The 17782-nt window shown below is 42.3% G+C and overlaps 2 protein-coding genes across 13 annotated transcripts in view; one reads left to right on the top strand and one right to left on the bottom strand.

Annotated features, from left to right (window-relative positions):
* The window catches only part of LOC124276724 (serine/threonine-protein phosphatase 6 regulatory ankyrin repeat subunit B-like), a 240462-nt gene that overhangs the window by 160321 nt on the left and 62359 nt on the right, over positions 1 to 17782 (top strand). The gene's annotated exons all lie outside the window — the stretch shown is intronic.
* Positions 1 to 17782, bottom strand: part of LOC124276792 — a 122898-nt gene that overhangs the window by 87627 nt on the left and 17489 nt on the right. The window contains exons 1-2 of one of the 2 annotated variants that reach the window (XM_046712461.1): positions 10622 to 10957; positions 4359 to 4534 (exon numbers count right to left, since the gene is read on the bottom strand). In XM_046712461.1, the coding sequence (XP_046568417.1) occupies positions 4359 to 4534; positions 10622 to 10919 (474 nt within the window). In that variant the 5' untranslated portion in view covers positions 10920 to 10957. Of the gene's footprint in view, positions 1 to 4358; positions 4535 to 10621; positions 10958 to 15823; positions 16000 to 17782 lie in introns of those variants that run through there. The other variant, XM_046712445.1, reaches the window with a different exon arrangement.

The following is a 17782-nucleotide window of genomic DNA, read 5'->3' as shown; positions in this document are numbered from 1 at the left end:
AAAGAAGACAGTGAGCAGGTGTGTGTTATATAACAACTAGACAGGGGAGCAGGGAGAGGCGTCCTGAATACTGGCACCTGTTGTAAAGAAGACAGTGAGCAGGTGTGTGTTATATAACAACTAGACAGGGGAGCAGGGAGAGGCGTCCTGAATACTCGCACCTGTTGTAAAGAAGACAATGAGCAGGTGTGTGTTACATAACAACTAGACAGGGGAGCAGGGAGAGGCGTCCTGAATACTCGCACCTGTTGTAAAGAAGACAATGAGCAGATGTGTGTTACATAACAACTAGACAGGGGAGCAGGGAGAGGCGTCCTGAATACTGGCACCTGTTGTAAAGAAGACAATGAGCAGATGTGTGTTACATAACAACTAGACAGGGGAGCAGGGAGAGGCGTCCTGAATACTCGCACCTGTTGTAAAGAAGACAATGAGCAGATGTGTGTTACATAACAACTAGACAGGGGGAGCAGGGAGAGGCGTCCTGAATACTCGCACCTGTTGTAAAGAAGACAATGAGCAGATGTGTGTTACATAACAACTAGACAGGGGGAGCAGGGAGAGGCGTCCTGAATACTCGCACCTGTTGTAAAGAAGACAGTGAGCAGATGTGTGTTACATAACAACTAGACAGGGGAGCAGGGAGAGGCGTCCTGAATACTCGCACCTGTTGTAAAGAAGACAATGAGCAGATGTGTGTTACATAACAACTAGACAGGGGAGCAGGGAGAGGCGTCCTGAATACTCGCACCTGTTGTAAAGAAGACAATGAGCAGATGTGTGTTACATAACAACTAGACAGGGGAGCAGGGAGAGGGCGTCCTGAATACTCGCACCTGTTGTAAAGAAGACAATGAGCAGATGTGTGTTACATAACAACTAGACAGGGGAGCAGGGAGAGGCGTCCTGAATACTGGCACCTGTTGTAAAGAAGACAATGAGCAGATGTGTGTTACATAACAACTAGACAGGGGAGCAGGGAGAGGCGTCCTGAATACTCGCACCTGTTGTAAAGAAGACAATGAGCAGGTGTGTGTTACATAACAACTAGACAGGGGAGCAGGGAGAGGCGTCCTGAATACTCGCACCTGTTGTAAAGAAGACAATGAGCAGATGTGTGTTACATAACAACTAGACAGGGGAGCAGGGAGAGGCGTCCTGAATACTGGCACCTGTTGTAAAGAAGACAGTGAGCAGATGTGTGTTACATAACAACTAGACAGGGGAGCAGGGAGAGGCGTCCTGAATACTCGCACCTGTTGTAAAGAAGACAATGAGCAGATGTGTGTTACATAACAACTAGACAGGGGAGCAGGGAGAGGCGTCCTGAATACTCGCACCTGTTGTAAAGAAGACAATGAGCAGATGTGTGTTACATAACAACTAGACAGGGGAGCAGGGAGAGGCGTCCTGAATACTCGCACCTGTTGTAAAGAAGACAATGAGCAGATGTGTGTTACATAACAACTAGACAGGGGAGCAGGGAGAGGCGTCCTGAATACTCGCACCTGTTGTAAAGAAGACAGTGAGCAGGTGTGTGTTATATAACAACTAGACAGGGGGGAGCAGGGAGAGGCGTCCTGAATACTGGCACCTGTTGTAAAGAAGACAGTGAGCAGGTGTGTGTTACATAACAACTAGACAGGGGAGCAGGGAGAGGCGTCCTGAATACTCGCACCTGTTGTAAAGAAGACAATGAGCAGGTGTGTGTTACATAACAACTAGACAGGGGGAGCAGGGAGAGGCGTCCTGAATACTCGCACCTGTTGTAAAGAAGACAATGAGCAGGTGTGTGTTACATAACAACTAGACAGGGGAGCAGGGAGAGGCGTCCTGAATACTGGCACCTGTTGTAAAAGAAGACAGTGAGCAGGTGTGTGTTACATAACAACTAGACAGGGGAGCAGGGAGAGGCGTCCTGAATACTCGCACCTGTTGTAAAGAAGACAGTGAGCAGGTGTGTGTTACATAACAACTAGACAGGGGAGCAGGGAGAGGCGTCCTGAATACTCGCACCTGTTGTAAAGAAGACAATGAGCAGGTGTGTGTTACATAACAACTAGACAGGGGGAGCAGGGAGAGGCGTCCTGAATACTGGCACCTGTTGTAAAGAAGACAATGAGCAGGTGTGTGTTACATAACAACTAGACAGGGGAGCAGGGAGAGGCGTCCTGAATACTCGCACCTGTTGTAAAGAAGACAATGAGCAGGTGTGTGTTACATAACAACTAGACAGGGGAGCAGGGAGAGGCGTCCTGAATACTCGCACCTGTTGTAAAGAGACAATGAGCAGGTGTGTGTTACATAACAACTAGACAGGGGAGCAGGGAGAGGCGTCCTGAATACTGGCACCTGTTGTAAAGAAGACAATGAGCAGGTGTGTGTTACATAACAACTAGACAGGGGAGCAGGGAGAGGCGTCCTGAATACTCGCACCTGTTGTAAAGAAGACAATGAGCAGATGTGTGTTACATAACAACTAGACAGGGGAGCAGGGAGAGGCGTCCTGAATACTCGCACCTGTTGTAAAGAAGACAATGAGCAGGTGTGTGTTACATAACAACTAGACAGGGGAGCAGGGAGAGGCGTCCTGAATACTCGCACCTGTTGTAAAGAAGACAGTGAGCAGGTGTGTGTTACATAACAACTAGACAGGGGAGCAGGGAGAGGCGTCCTGAATACTCGCACCTGTTGTAAAGAAGACAATGAGCAGGTGTGTGTTACATAACAACTAGACAGGGGAGCAGGAGAGAGGCGTCCTGAATACTCGCACCTGTTGTAAAGAAGACAATGAGCAGGTGTGTGTTACATAACAACTAGACAGGGGAGCAGGGAGAGGCGTCCTGAATACTGGCACCTGTTGTAAAGAAGACAGTGAGCAGGTGTGTGTTATATAACAACTAGACAGGGGAGCAGGGAGAGGCGTCCTGAATACTCGCACCTGTTGTAAAGAAGACAGTGAGCAGGTGTGTGTTACATAACAACTAGACAGGGGAGCAGGGAGAGGCGTCCTGAATACTCGCACCTGTTGTAAAGAAGACAATGAGCAGGTGTGTGTTACATAACAACTAGACAGGGGAGCAGGGAGAGGCGTCCTGAATACTCGCACCTGTTGTAAAGAAGACAATGAGCAGGTGTGTGTTACATAACAACTAGACAGGGGAGCAGGGAGAGGCGTCCTGAATACTCGCACCTGTTGTAAAGAAGAGACAGTGAGCAGATGTGTGTTACATAACAACTAGACAGGGGCAGCAGGGAGAGGCGTCCTGAATACTCGCACCTGTTGTAAAGAAGACAATGAGCAGATGTGTGTTACATAACAACTAGACAGGGGAGCAGGGAGAGGCGTCCTGAATACTGGCACCTGTTGTAAAGAAGACAATGAGCAGGTGTGTGTTACATAACAACTAGACAGGGGAGCAGGGAGAGGCGTCCTGAATACTCGCACCTGTTGTAAAGAAGACAGTGAGCAGGTGTGTGTTACATAACAACTAGACAGGGGAGCAGGGAGAGGCGTCCTGAATACTCGCACCTGTTGTAAAAGAAGACAGTGAGCAGGTGTGTGTTACATAACAACTAGACAGGGGAGCAGGGAGAGGCGTCCTGAATACTCGCACCTGTTGTAAAGAAGACAGTGAGCAGGTGTGTGTTACATAACAACTAGACAGGGGAGCAGGGAGAGGCGTCCTGAATACTCGCACCTGTTGTAAAGAAGACAGTGAGCAGGTGTGTGTTACATAACAACTAGACAGGGGAGCAGGGAGAGGCGTCCTGAATACTCGCACCTGTTGTAAAGAGACAATGAGCAGGTGTGTGTTATATAAACAACTAGACAGGGGAGCAGGGAGAGGCGTCCTGAATACTCGCACCTGTTGTAAAGAAGACAGTGAGCAGGTGTGTGTTACATAACAACTAGACAGGGGAGCAGGGAGAGGCGTCCTGAATACTCGCACCTGTTGTAAAGAAGACAGTGAGCAGGTGTGTGTTACATAACAACTAGACAGGGGAGCAGGGAGAGGCGTCCTGAATACTCGCACCTGTTGTAAAGAAGACAATGAGCAGGTGTGTGTTATATAACAACAAGACAGGCGTGTAAAATGTTATGCAGAACTGTAGCAATATGTATGCGCTTTTTCAGTGCTTTATGTTTATCCTAACGAAGTAAAGTAAACCCTTATGCTACGTATATCACTGTATCTGTTGTGTCTTTGAAGAACTAGATTGATTTAAAATTACGGTAAAGTTCTTATCGGCCATCATTGTATTTACAGTAAGTTAACATGAAAAACCTGAAGTGATGTATGTGTTGGAGGACGTGGACATAAATGTGTTAAGTTTCCAGACATGTATCACTGTACCGGGTCAATCCAGAGGGTCTGCATGCACCGTCCTATGTCTAATGGTATGTTGTCATGGAAACATTTGCCAGACGTGGTCGGTAGATAGGAGAATCCGTTGGAGCAGCTGACATCCTCGTGGGTCTGGTTCCTCATCACCGAGAGTGCATTCAGGATCCGGAAGTCGCTGCAGGCAACTAAACACAACACAGATTCTACATCAGTCTCATCATGAAGTACTTGTTGACAATTCCGACCTGTCAATACAGGATACCATGCTGAAACAGTTATTTAGACTTTGTTTTTCTGCTGTTACATAAGCTGTATCTTTTGGATATTGGGCAGATATATCCTCAGCAATCAATGCCCTTTTGTACAGTGCCTTACGTCCATGAAGTGGTAACATCTTGAATGTGGCACTGAAGAACGGTGTTATATTTGTATTACATTGTTTCTGTTAACATTCAGTGCGGGGCATTGATGTGCTGGTTACTATATTCAGGCTTATAGACAAGCCTGGTGGGGAAGTTCCAAGGTCTGTAGAAAATGCCAGAATACAGAACTTTGGTGTATATACAATGGGAGCCAGCTCCTGCCTCCTGCCTCATCTCCGGTTACATCTCAAATTACACGAACATCACTTTTCGCCCAGGGTTCCTAGCCAACACTAACAGCTTGTCTTTATAGCTGCTGTTATATAATACTGCCTGTGCATTTGATCTCTTACTAAATTGGAATTTCCACTATTTGTTTTTTAGTAGTTCTTAGTAGTAAATACAATTGCTAATTATCCCACATTTCTTTGTTGTTTGTTTCCCAGCGAGTTCCCCATTTTCAGTTATTTTTAGGATTCTTATAAATTGTAGATGTAATGTGGCAAATGAATAATAGGATATACTACGCTTGTGACGAACTCAGAGGGAGCACTAGTTTCAGTTCGTTATAACCGTGGTTCGTTATAACTGTGGTTTGTTATACACCTTTATGCACAACATACACGGATCGACAAAAACACTGTCCACCATATGCGTCAGTTTCTTCCACGAGTGTTTTGTTTTGAATGTTGTTTGCAGTATATTGATCTTAACTGGTTCTTGGCAGTTATGAAATAAAGGCATCTATAATTGATAAAGCATATTTAGTACACCATGTCCAAAGTATTTGAGGATGGATGATCAACACATTTATTACAACCGTACAGACAGAATCGATGTAGGTTGTAACCTTTTGACGAAGCTAAGAAGGTACCAGACATCTTAACGATCTCATCAAACATTGTGCAGACTAATTATTGAGATAAAGTTTCTTAAATTGACAGCCCACTATTGTTGCAATAAACGTAAATTACACATGCAAGCATATCCAATTTGCATTGGTCCATTTATTATACCGAGTGGTTTGGATTGATTATTATCTCATGTATTGTGAACAGAGAGTGGAATGCTTAGGGGTCTATTATGACTGGTTCATGCAATGGTTTTCCGCGCTTTAGACGACAATATGTTTGCACTGAATAGCACAAACATGGTAAAAACTCTAGTACATCATCATATATAAGAGATGAAGTCTTCTTAATTAACACCAGGCTACAGTCGCTAGAAACCAAACTGAAACCACCTGACTGCAGATCAATGCAGATTCATGCCAACACTTTCTTAAACAAGGAGTGTACGTTATACTGGCAGATATTAAAACAGACGCAACCCAATATTATGTTCGTTCAGCAAGCAAGTGCGTGCGTGAGTGAGTGATTTTAAAACACACCGGCAGCATTTCAGTCATATCGTGACTAAATCAAGTTTGATTGATAGTCATTGAAAGTACATTTTAAAATCATGCAAACAAGGACAGTAAAACAACTAGATTATCACAGATATAAATTTGAAACTAGTAATTAAATCGAAATCATTTTAACTTTTGATGACAATAAAATATAGAAACAGGCTATAGATTGCCAACAACTGAAGGTAGATCACCATACTACTATTGATAAAAATCATGCATTTCTGTAGCACCTGATATCAACCTGAAAGCTGCTCAGCAGTGCATTACATAAATACTAACATGAATCAACACAGAAGTTAAAATGTCTTGGAGAAAATGTTTTCAAGGATTGGCGGACAGGGTCAGTTGAGTTTACAGATCTGCCTTCAAAAGGGACACTATTCCACAGTGCTGGGGCTGCCACAGAGAAGGCATGACCAGCGAGCTGAGATCTAATGACTGGGACAGGGAGCTGTGACTGTACTGGGGACCGGCGGTTTCGTGGCGGAATAGAAGGAGTGAGGAGTTCCTTCAAGTAGGTCGGGGCTGTCTCACAGTGAAGAGCAGAGTAGGTCGGGGCTGTCTCACAGGGAAGAGCAGAGTAGGTCGGGGCTGTCTCACAGGGAAGAGCAGAGTAGGTCGGGTCTGTCTCACAGTGAAGAGCAGAGTAGGTCGGGGCTGTCTCACAGCGAAGAGCAGAGTAGGTCGGGGCTGTCTCACAGTGAAGAGCAGAGTAGGTGAGGGTCAGAATTTTGAAGGATACACGTTTCAGGATTGGGAGCCAGCGAAGATGTTTCAGATGTGTGATGGCTCCAGATCCTGACAGGATAGAAATGGAATATTCCAGATAGAAAGTGATACATGCAGACGAGTTTTGGTGGTATCAACATTCAGGTATCTTCTAATTTTTCAGATGGCACAAAGTTTGAAGTTTGTGGTTCTGTGATTCTTTAGAACTTGAGTCTTGCTGCACATACACCTGTCCATTTGAACACCCAGCTTCCTGCCAGATTTGGAAGGTGTTACGGAAGATAACCCAACTGAGAGCGTGTGTCTTTCAATTTTATTACGTTCGTGGGGCGTCCCGATCATCATGAGTTCAGTTTTGTCACTAGTGAGTTTATGAACGTTTGATGACATCCAATTATGAATTTCGCAAACATGTTCCTCTAGCTGTGAAATTCCTTTCCTGATATTTAATGTCAATGTACAGGAGTTTGTCATCAGCATAGCTATGGAACTGGAGTGAGTACTGTCGAATAATGCCACCTAGAGGTTTTGTGTAGATTGAGAAGGAGACGGGTCCAAAAGCCGACCCCTGTGGAGCCCCGCACTTCAATTCCTGGTTGTCTGATGTGCCACCAGCAACTAGGATGTCAAGATGTTGTCTACTGAGTCAAAAGCCACCGATAGGATGCCTGTTTAAGTAACGGGATGACCAATCCCTCTTGAAGCAATGTGGCACCGTGCCAGAGTCCGGGGAGCATCTGATGACTGAACATGCATGCAGTGACGTAATAGCCACGCTGGAACTGGGCCAAGAGAGCAGGATTTACAGGGTGCTGTCCGAACTATGCTGGTCACATCCAGTTCACTGACAGGAATGAACCCCTAAAGGGTGGTACCACTGAACTCTGTGTCGTCTGACAGATTGTCCTGATGAGACTGTTGGTTTGAAGTTTCCGCACATTGTCTGGAAACAAAACAACCAAGCGATTAGCATGCAGGTTGGAATATGAATTACACCTTCCAGAACAGGCTTCCTTGACTTCTGCTAACTTCTTCACGATCGAAAAATGCTGTTTGAAGTTGTGTCTGTTCTCACTGATGCTGTCCTTTATGAGAGAAAGTTAGGATTTCTCGATGGGTACCTTAACATTACTGCGAGCATGTAGGAAGATTTGTCTGTGGACCACAAGTTTGGTATTCCGCCAGGTCCTCTCAGCTCGTCGTCGTTCATGCTTTGCTGTCAATACTCGTATGTCCTTGTTAATCCTGGCTAATTTAGGCTACATGATGATATTAGCAGTTCTTACAGGAGCATGTAAGTCCAGAATTTCCCTCATTGCTTCGTGGTATGCTACTGCTCTCTCCTCAGCTCTACCTTCACATGAGGATGTTACACCAAGGATTGGTTTACTCTCTCGTCAGCATTACCTTCACATGAGGATGTTACACAATGGATTGGTTTACTCTCTCGTCAGCATTACCTTCACATTAGGATGTTACACAATGGATTGGTTTACTCTCTCGTCAGCATTACCTTCACATGAGGATGTTACACAATGGATTGGTTTACTCTCTCGTCAGCAGTACCTTCAAATGAGGATGTTACACCAAGGATTGGTTTACTCTCCAGATACCTTCTCACATCATTGTGGAATTTGTCAACATCAGTATTGCGGGTCTTTCTGTACGTAATTGATTTCCGTACAGGCACTGCGTAAAGCGCAAAACAGACTTGAATTATCAACTGATAACAGCAAGGTGTCAGCCTTAATGATGACTGGGTTTAAAGTATGTCCGCTACACTACTAGGGTGCGTGGTGACTTTCTGTATGGACCTCAGCTGGATTTACACCATCTCTTCTGATGTTAGCAATTCCGTTGATCAAGGATGGACTTCTGGCCCCTCCCATAGGACAATACCTTCAAAATTATTTAACCGCCAGAATGGCGCCTCCGTCAATAATCCCAAATGATAATGTTATGCATACTTTACAGCATTTTCAAAATGTATCTAGTGGTTTTAATTCTGAGAATCTGAGCATAACATTAACACCAATTTTCGAACAGGCGTGAGGAAATCTGCGTAACTTTAGTAGTTTTTGAGAACACCTGTCCGTGCAGTGTAGAATAAGTTGGTGGAGATGGAAATCAGGACATATCTAATTTGAGACACTAATTTTCGAACTCATTTAGATCGTTACCAGTTACTAACTTTCAGGCCCTCAACTTTAGTAGTTCTTATGAAAAATAGCCCCATCAGGTGGGCGTGACAGAAGATATTTAGACTTCCAAAATGACACTCAGAGCAACTTCTCTGCGTATTTTTGAAAGGCTGGACTGAAAAAAATAGTGAGTTAAAAGGTAACATTCATTTCAAGCTTATTGGGGCGGTGGCGTAGCCTAATGGGTAAAGCGTCCGCTCGTAAGGCGGAAGAATTTCCCACATGAGTACAATGCGCGAAGCCTATTTCTGGAGTCCCCCCACCTTAATATTGGTAAAAGTGGCGTAAAACCATACTCACTCACTCACTCAAGCATATAGCAACCCTCACATGTTAGAGCCTTATTTCCTGTTTTTGCCACCTGCATATACCACATGCTATAAATATATGGGCTCTAACTGAATCGGGAGGAAGAAGTTCTGTACTCACTAAATGACACACAAATGCTGAACTGATATAACATGTTAAGTCGCATAGGTACCATTTCAGCCATATAGCGACACAGACATATTAGCAACAAACCAAACAATTTATTCTGTATTTGTGTTGAGGCCAGGTGCTTTGTCCCATGCATATATAACATGTTATAAATAGAAAACGTCCTTCTCACACACCCGTGTGGAGTAAAGGAAATAAAAGCAGTAAGAAAGCATATAGAAAGATCTCTGAAAATCGGTCGTTGAGACCAGCTATTGGCGAAAGGATACGGCATGCCCTGGTCTCCTGGTAGCGCCCGCCATTCACAAAAATTTGCCTAAAACTGGAAACATATTTTGCCTGACGCTGCACATCAGTACACCTGCCATGCACAGGTAGACAAACCAGATAATGAAGTGATCGACGTGCCGGAAAATCCAGTGAGATAATTTAAAATTCAGACTGTTCAGACGATCGGGAAATACATTTGTTTTACAACATATCGGTTATTTTAATGCAATAGATTCTACGAAAAGGGCAACAACGCATATTGTGGCAATAATATCTTCATTACAATATTATGAAGGGACGTTATTAGACTTGAAACATAAACATCCTTACATAATTTCTCAGATCTCTGTACCTTGGTTTGCAAAAGCAACATTTGATTAAAAAAAAACAAATATTTAAATAAACAAGAACAATAAATAACATAACCCCCTTTGACTTCTGTAAGGTCCGTGAATCTGTAACATGTGAAATTTCAGCTGGTATATTTCTACTGGAATATCCAGTACACGTCCAGTATCCCAACTGCGTCGTACGATGCTGATAATGTCAATCACTGGATTGTGTGGTCAAATATCTACAGATTGCCGTCACATTGCCGCAATATTGCTGAGCCGGGTGTCAAAAACAAACAAAGATCCTAACTTTCTAGGAGAATATGAGTGAATACCATGTCAATCATCCTAACAAAATATCCTAACTGCAAAGACCGATACACCTCATGTCAGTAACTAACTTGTGTGGTCCAGATTCAGTCATGTGCTATTTGTATAGCAGGATTAGGGATGGGTACAACTGAACAAGCAAACACAGACCATGTATTACTATAAGAATACCACCAGAACGACATACAGCATTCGTTACCTGTATAATACTGCCAGCCTGCCTCTTGTTCACCCCCAGTGATGACGGATGAATAGTACAACCGGCAACGTTGAGACGCTGGATTGTGCAGTACCATGTTGCACTGCAGATCATGGAAACACCACCACAAGCATGCAGCTTTGTCAGAAACACTGCGTTCAGTGATGAAGGTGTCGTTGAACATTTGTCTATCCAAACTTCCATGATGGTTAAATGTCAAAATGTGACATGACTGTAAAACTGAGCTGTAAGTCATGGTGATGGTGAGAACTAGATGAACAACTTCCCACACAGCCATGCCCTTGCTTCATGATTCTAGGAATACGTCCGCGTAGTTAGATAGTCTGTATTAATCGATGGTATGACGTAAGTATTGACCACACGCTGGGTTACGTTTTAAATAAGTTACATGGCTCTGTTCACAAACCGATCACTGATTCAGTTATTGCGTGATTATCATTAAGGAGAAACGTCCTTGCCATAACAATCTATAAGGATATGTTTAATGTTTTAATAAGTTTCACTTAATGAACGGACGTCTGACACAATGAGGCGCACTGCTTAGCATCAATGTTGGCAGGTTCGATTATTAAATCTTTTTGTTGCAATCTTTCAAGCTGCCGGAGTATTTGTTCTGGTGCCGCCATTGTGGTCTGCATTAAATAGATAAGAGGGTTGATGACGACGTACTTCCTGGTAACGTCTTCATCGTGACAAACACATGCACCACAAGAAACAAGTAACAAAGTCCGTTTGTGTAATATATAGAGGGTCAATTTCAGCTGTGAAAGTTATCCAGGAAAATACATTCTGAAAGTGAACACCCGTAAGAAACTACGAAAAACATGCAGAAGTAATGATTTATTTTAATACGTACAAATATGCAAATCATTACTCGGAGAAGGAGATGGGCTGAGAAATAGTTCATGAAGGAGTCAAATTGTTACATGGTAACGAAAGAGTGCCCAATCAGTCATTTACCTGAGCCGTTTATACGATTCCGCCTATATTATGTGCATGGAAAATAATGCAGTGCAATACTTTTACGGCGATGTTACACCAGTGTAATGGTTTACAAGTATGATGTCACAATGCTAATCCCCTGTCACAATGGCATTAGACCTTGCTTGACTCGCGTAAAGCTGACTCATCACACTGTAGGCAGTTTCTATCTATTTATGTTAGAGAGTTATAAACAGAACACTTAACCCGCTTCCTTGGGATACCAATTTTCGCTCGTTTGATACCAACTCATTAACTCGTTTAATAAAACTGGTATTCCACGGAAGGTCGTTTAGTATCCTCTATCTATCACATTACACAGTATCTAATTGTGTAAGTCTTTTGAGATGGGCTTTTTCACTAAGCATGAAGCACTTACTGCATTTGTTTACATTAGAATCTTTATTATTAAAAGCATTACAGAAATGAACACCTCATTGACAGTGATGTACATGTCTATATTCTAAGCCGAGAATATCTTAAATCGATTCACGTAAAGAAACAGAATCAATGAAAGATGAAAGTGTAATGAAGAAACAAATGAAAATCGACTACACTGACATATAAAATAATAATAAACTTCTTGTTACTCCGTCGAGACAGATTGATTCAGTCAGTAAGATGTTGGGATATGTCTGTAAATGGCAGATGGTTCCATAATTGAATACTCATATAACAAAACATGGCAGCTCAGTAATATTGTCTCAGTCGATCAAACGAGCCTTAAGGTCTCATGCATTGAAGTGACAATACATTATCTCTTACGTCAAGTTGTAAGACCAAATAAATCTAGATGGACGTATAGAAACTCGCGATGATACAGCTCTAACAGTGCTTATGTATAACAATGAATTTCAGTGTCGATTATCTGCTGAAACAAATTCCATTGGATGTTAATGGCAAAATATATATTAACATTGAATGAATATGAACTGATCGCTGAAACTGAACAGTATATGTTTCGATTATTATTTCTACAAGAGTTGCTGTAGGTATTGTGTCAATCCAACCGCGGAAGCTACTGTTTGTTTCCACGTATGTATATCTTCCCTTTGTTTCTTATCACTGTATGGATTTTATAGATACCATATTGCTGAAACACAGCCGATGTGAGTTTAAGTTTTAACTCACTCAATTCTTGTTCTGGTGAGGAGATGTTTGCGAAGGGCTAACATTCCCGAACATGACCATCATAATATACCTGTACCATCAATTTGGCATTTGGTTTACTTCTATATTTAAGCTCAATTAATGTCGTGAATTTATCAAATATCACAACTTGTCTTGTCGATTAAGGATATTTGATGATTATATTTTAGCATGTCAGAAATTTGACAAAAAGTAACAAAAATGATTTCCATGGGTGTTCAGTGGTTTTCCGAATTAATTGAAATAGTCAAAGATTGGTCGCAGTGACCAAATGACCAAGCAATCGATCACATTTTCTTATAATCAAACTCGAACAATTTTGGAGCAACTGTTTTAGTATTTGAAACACTTGACGATGGAACATATCTTAGAATTTGTCAGGGCCCGAAAACGTGTTTAATTGTCAGAAAAATCAGTTTACTAACTGAAAAGTCAAGACTGAATATTTCTTGACGACTCTGGGAACTTTATGTTTATGTCCTCACTTTAAAATAGCAAGGTGCATTATTTTACATTGCGTGTTAAATTTGCAAATGCAATTTGCGCAGTTTCTACATAAAGCAAAAGACAACAGAGAACTATGTTATACTTATCTGCAATAACAACCTTAACACATACATTGTAAAACTGACCATAAACATACTTCTTTAATTATTGCTCGTTGGTAATGAAACAATTATCAATTGTAAGATTTCGAACACTAATTACCAGCATGTCAGAAATTTGAAATTCATGATGACGAAGTCAATATCTATCGTATCAGGAAATTTGACATTAATTATTTGTATATCCTGATTATGGATATTTGATCTACACTTGTTTGATGATGTCAGTACCAGTCTCTAGGGTATCAGAACATTTCACAAAAATGTTTTCCTTCATGAAGGCTTAATGTTATTGCCAAATGTATCAAACTCAAAATAATATTTGTATTGTATATTTTTACTTATTTATAGTTTATCTGCACTCGTTTGATGACTGTGAAGTCAATGTAAAGGGAGACGGCCTCTTGCAGAGGTAACCTTCTGGGAACATCGAACAGACTGTCGTCATCGTCGGATATCTGAAAAAGACACAAAAAAATTCAATTTCATTAAAGTGACTGGTCAGCTGTAAAATGAGGCCATACTTTCTCATTACACTGACACTACCAGCACAAATGTATACCTTGAGTATACCTTGAGCACATTTACATCTTTAATTGTTTTCTCAGCTTGAAGGTGGGTAGCACAGTGGTTAAAGCGTTCATTCTTCACTCTGAAGACCTAGGTTCGTTTCCCCACACGAGTACAATTGTGTGAAGCCCACTTCCAATGTCCCAAGCTGTTGCTTAAAATCGGCGTGAAAGCAGACTAACTCACTCACTCAGCGCAATTACTATAATCAGAAGGCTATTGAACAATCTATATTTTCAAGACTCACACACTACACCACACCCCCAACCCCCAAACACACACACACACACCCAAACTCACTCACTCACTCAACAGTGGTGTAGTAGCACAGTGGTTATGTGTCATGCCATTATAAAGGTTCTGAGGTTCACCACCGTGATTTAGATTCAGTCCTCCTCATTGACTAAGTTCCTAAACAGATGCTGCAGCACACCTCATTTGCATGTTTGTAGTGTCACATATCCTGCCAGAACCTACCAGAAACTGAGTCTCAGTCATCTTGATTGAGAGGACTGACGTCACTTTGGTGTGAGCACGGGGTTGAAAAACCTCACTTCAGCTCCCCATGTGAAGGACGCCCCAGCAGTATTGTAGATGATGGTATAGGGCGACCACCGAACAGTCAGATAAAACACAGCCTTATCGTCATCCTTGGCCAACAGAAACATTACAGGGCTGAAAAAGATGCATTTACCAGATATGAAACCATAACTCAAACGTTCTCTGTAATTTGTTTTAGTCTTAGATGAGGTATTGGTTTGTTCGGTCAGCATCGGTCTATGCAACTGAGATATAACAGTCATCAACCAAGTCAGCTGGCCTGATCCTGTTTGTCACCTCTCACAACAAGTATGCTTGCTGGAGGACGACTCTGTGGTGGCTGACTTGAAATGGATGACTTTTTCCCATTAAGGTCACACACTCACATGATTAGAAACATCCACAGGCATTAAAAAACACACTTATTAAAATGTTGACTATTGTACACTTCACAAACACATACCTGTTGACTCCATCTGCGGCTGCCTCCACGACAATCTCCGCACCACTAGACAGGGGAGCAGGAAGAGACGTCCTGAATGCTGGCACCTGTTGTAAAGAAGACAGTGAGCAGGTGTGTGTTACATAACAACTAGACAGGGGAGCAGGAAGAGGCGTCCTGAATGCTGGCACCTCTTGTAAAGAAGACAGTGAGCAGGTGTGTGTTACATAACAACTAGACAGGGGAGCAGGAAGAGACGTCCTGAATGCTGGCACCTGTTGTAAAGAAGACAGTGAGCAGGTGTGTGTTACATAACAACTACACAGGGGTGCAGGAAGAGACGTCCTGAATCCTCTCACCTGTTGTAAAGAAGACAGTGAGCAGGTGTGTGTTAAATAACAACTGGACAGGGAAGCAGGGAGAGGCGTCCTGAATACTCGCACCTGTTGTAAAGAAGACAATGAGCAGGTGTGTGTTACATAACAACTGGACAGGGAAGCAGGGGCAGACGTCCTGAATACTCGCACCTGTTGGAAAGAAGACAGTGAGCAGGTGTGTGTTGCATAACAACTGGACAGGGGAGCAGGAAGAGGCGTCCTGAATACTGGCACCTGTTGGAAAGAAGACAGTGAGCAGGTGTGTGTTGCATAACAACTGGACAGGGATGAGGTACTGAATTATCACACCTGTTTTAAAGAAGACACGTGTTGAATAGCGACTTGGTAATATCATCACCCGATCCCCTTAGTCGCCTCTAAAGACAAACATGGGTTGCTGAAGACCAAATCTAACTCTGATCTTCACTTGTATTATTAACAGTAAAACGTGAAGTGATGTATGTATGGAAATATGTGTATAGACAACTGGTAGGTTTCCAGACATGTATCACTGTACCGGGTCAATCCAGAGGGTCTGCATGCACCGTCCTATGTCAAATGGTACGTTGTCATGGAAACATTTGCCTGATGTGGTCGGTAGATAGGTGAATCCGTTGGAGCAGCTGACATCCTCGTGGGTCTGGTTCCTCATCACCGAGAGGGCATTCAGGATCCGGAAGTCGCTGCAGGCAACTAAACACAACACAGATACCACATCAGTCTTGTCATGAATTCTTGTTGGTAATTCTGACCTGTCAATACAGTGCTGAAACAATAGTACTAAATAATATTTTGCTGCACAGTGAGATCTTTTACAGCCTGATTTCCCAGTTACCTTATCGTTTCAACTTGGAATCAACCGGTTACACGAGGGATGACATTATTTCTGGTTTGGAATGAAAGCACATTTCTAATGCTGTGTCATTTTACAGGAGGACCCACCCCTAAAGCTTGCATGGAAGAAAAGTTCTGGTAAATATTAAATATTCTACACTGGCCTCTCTGTTATTTAAAACTGACGAGCATATGATGCTTACCGACATAGCAACATTTGATACAGTAATCATATTCCTGTTGCGCCCAAGGTACGCAACTCCCAGTGAATTAGAAGACTTGGCCAACCGTGCTTCAGTTATACATAGTGGATTTGTTCGGTCCAATACATATTGACAAAGCAGTTTACGTGATGTGGGGGGTAATTAACGATAAATAAATCCATAATGGTTATAAATAATAAACAATAACAACAGAGATGTGTAGTCTATAACTGTTTTTATTGATAATTAGGTTGGGTCTGTTGGTTCTTGAATTAATAAAACTGTAGATGTTGTAGCAAGATATTAATACAGTCAACAACGGCCCTAACGAACTCAAAGGGTTAATTTCGTTATAACCATGGTTCGTTTTACGCCTTTGTTATATCTGTCAGTTCAGACCGTTCGTATTAAACGTAGTTCACTGAACAAAGAGTTAAAGACGTTGTTGGTTTGAACGTGTGACTGATGACACTATTATGTTGTGAAAGACACACAAACATTTTTGACAGGGGACACAGTTTCAATTGATGGATATGGCCAAGCCACTGTTACTTCCAGTGAAGGCGAGGGGAGGTACATCTGTTTCATAGACGGAATTGGCGGTATTATTCAATGTGACAACATGTTTTATCATCAAATACTGGTTTCCAGAGGAGATATCGCTTGTAGAAGATCAAGCCACTACAATTAAGACATTAAGAGACTTTGGCATCTGTCGCATCAAGAAAAACACGTCGAGGCTACCGTGGCGGACGTTGTCAACAACGGGAGGTTTCACGTCTCTCTTCAATGAAACTAAAACACTTAATTGGATCATGTACATACAAGGTACATACTTTGAAGTTTAGCACTATCAACTCAAGATCAGCTAAAACCTATGATTCCTCGACTGATAAGGCTCAGTCATTGTGTGATCTAATTGTAGACAATAACCTTGATGTTCTGGCAGTCAAGGAAACATGGTTACGTAAGGATGACACAGATAAGATTGCCATTGGCAAAATGACTCCTCCTGGATTCAAGTGCATTCAGGTGCCAAGGAATACCAAGAGAGGAGGAGGCGTGGCCATTGTATATAGAAAAACTCTACAGTGTTCAAGGATAAAACTCACAAATTGGGAGTCGTCCTGTGAAGTTCTAGCAGTGACACTCTCTGTAGATAATCAATCCATAACCCTGATTGTGGTTTACCGTCCACCTGGGCAAGAAGCAACTTTCATTCAATCTTTACCTTTGCTGCTTGACAGCATTGTGACACTTCCTGGAAAGTTACTCATGTGCGGTGACTTCAATCTTCATGTTGATATGCCACAGAGGAGAGACGTTGTAAGGTTCAATAATCTTCTTCAATCTCACGGTTTGCACCAGCATGTAAAAGAGCCCACCCACAGCAAAGGACATATTCTGGATCTAGTTATTACTAGAGACAATGAACTTGA

The sequence above is a fragment of the Haliotis rubra genome, unplaced genomic scaffold, assembly GCF_003918875.1.
Source record: "Haliotis rubra isolate DU_JTF1 unplaced genomic scaffold, ASM391887v1 Scf1053, whole genome shotgun sequence".
In the NCBI taxonomy this organism is placed as follows: domain Eukaryota; kingdom Metazoa; phylum Mollusca; class Gastropoda; order Lepetellida; family Haliotidae; genus Haliotis; species Haliotis rubra.
This window is presented reverse-complemented; position numbering and strand designations above follow the sequence as displayed.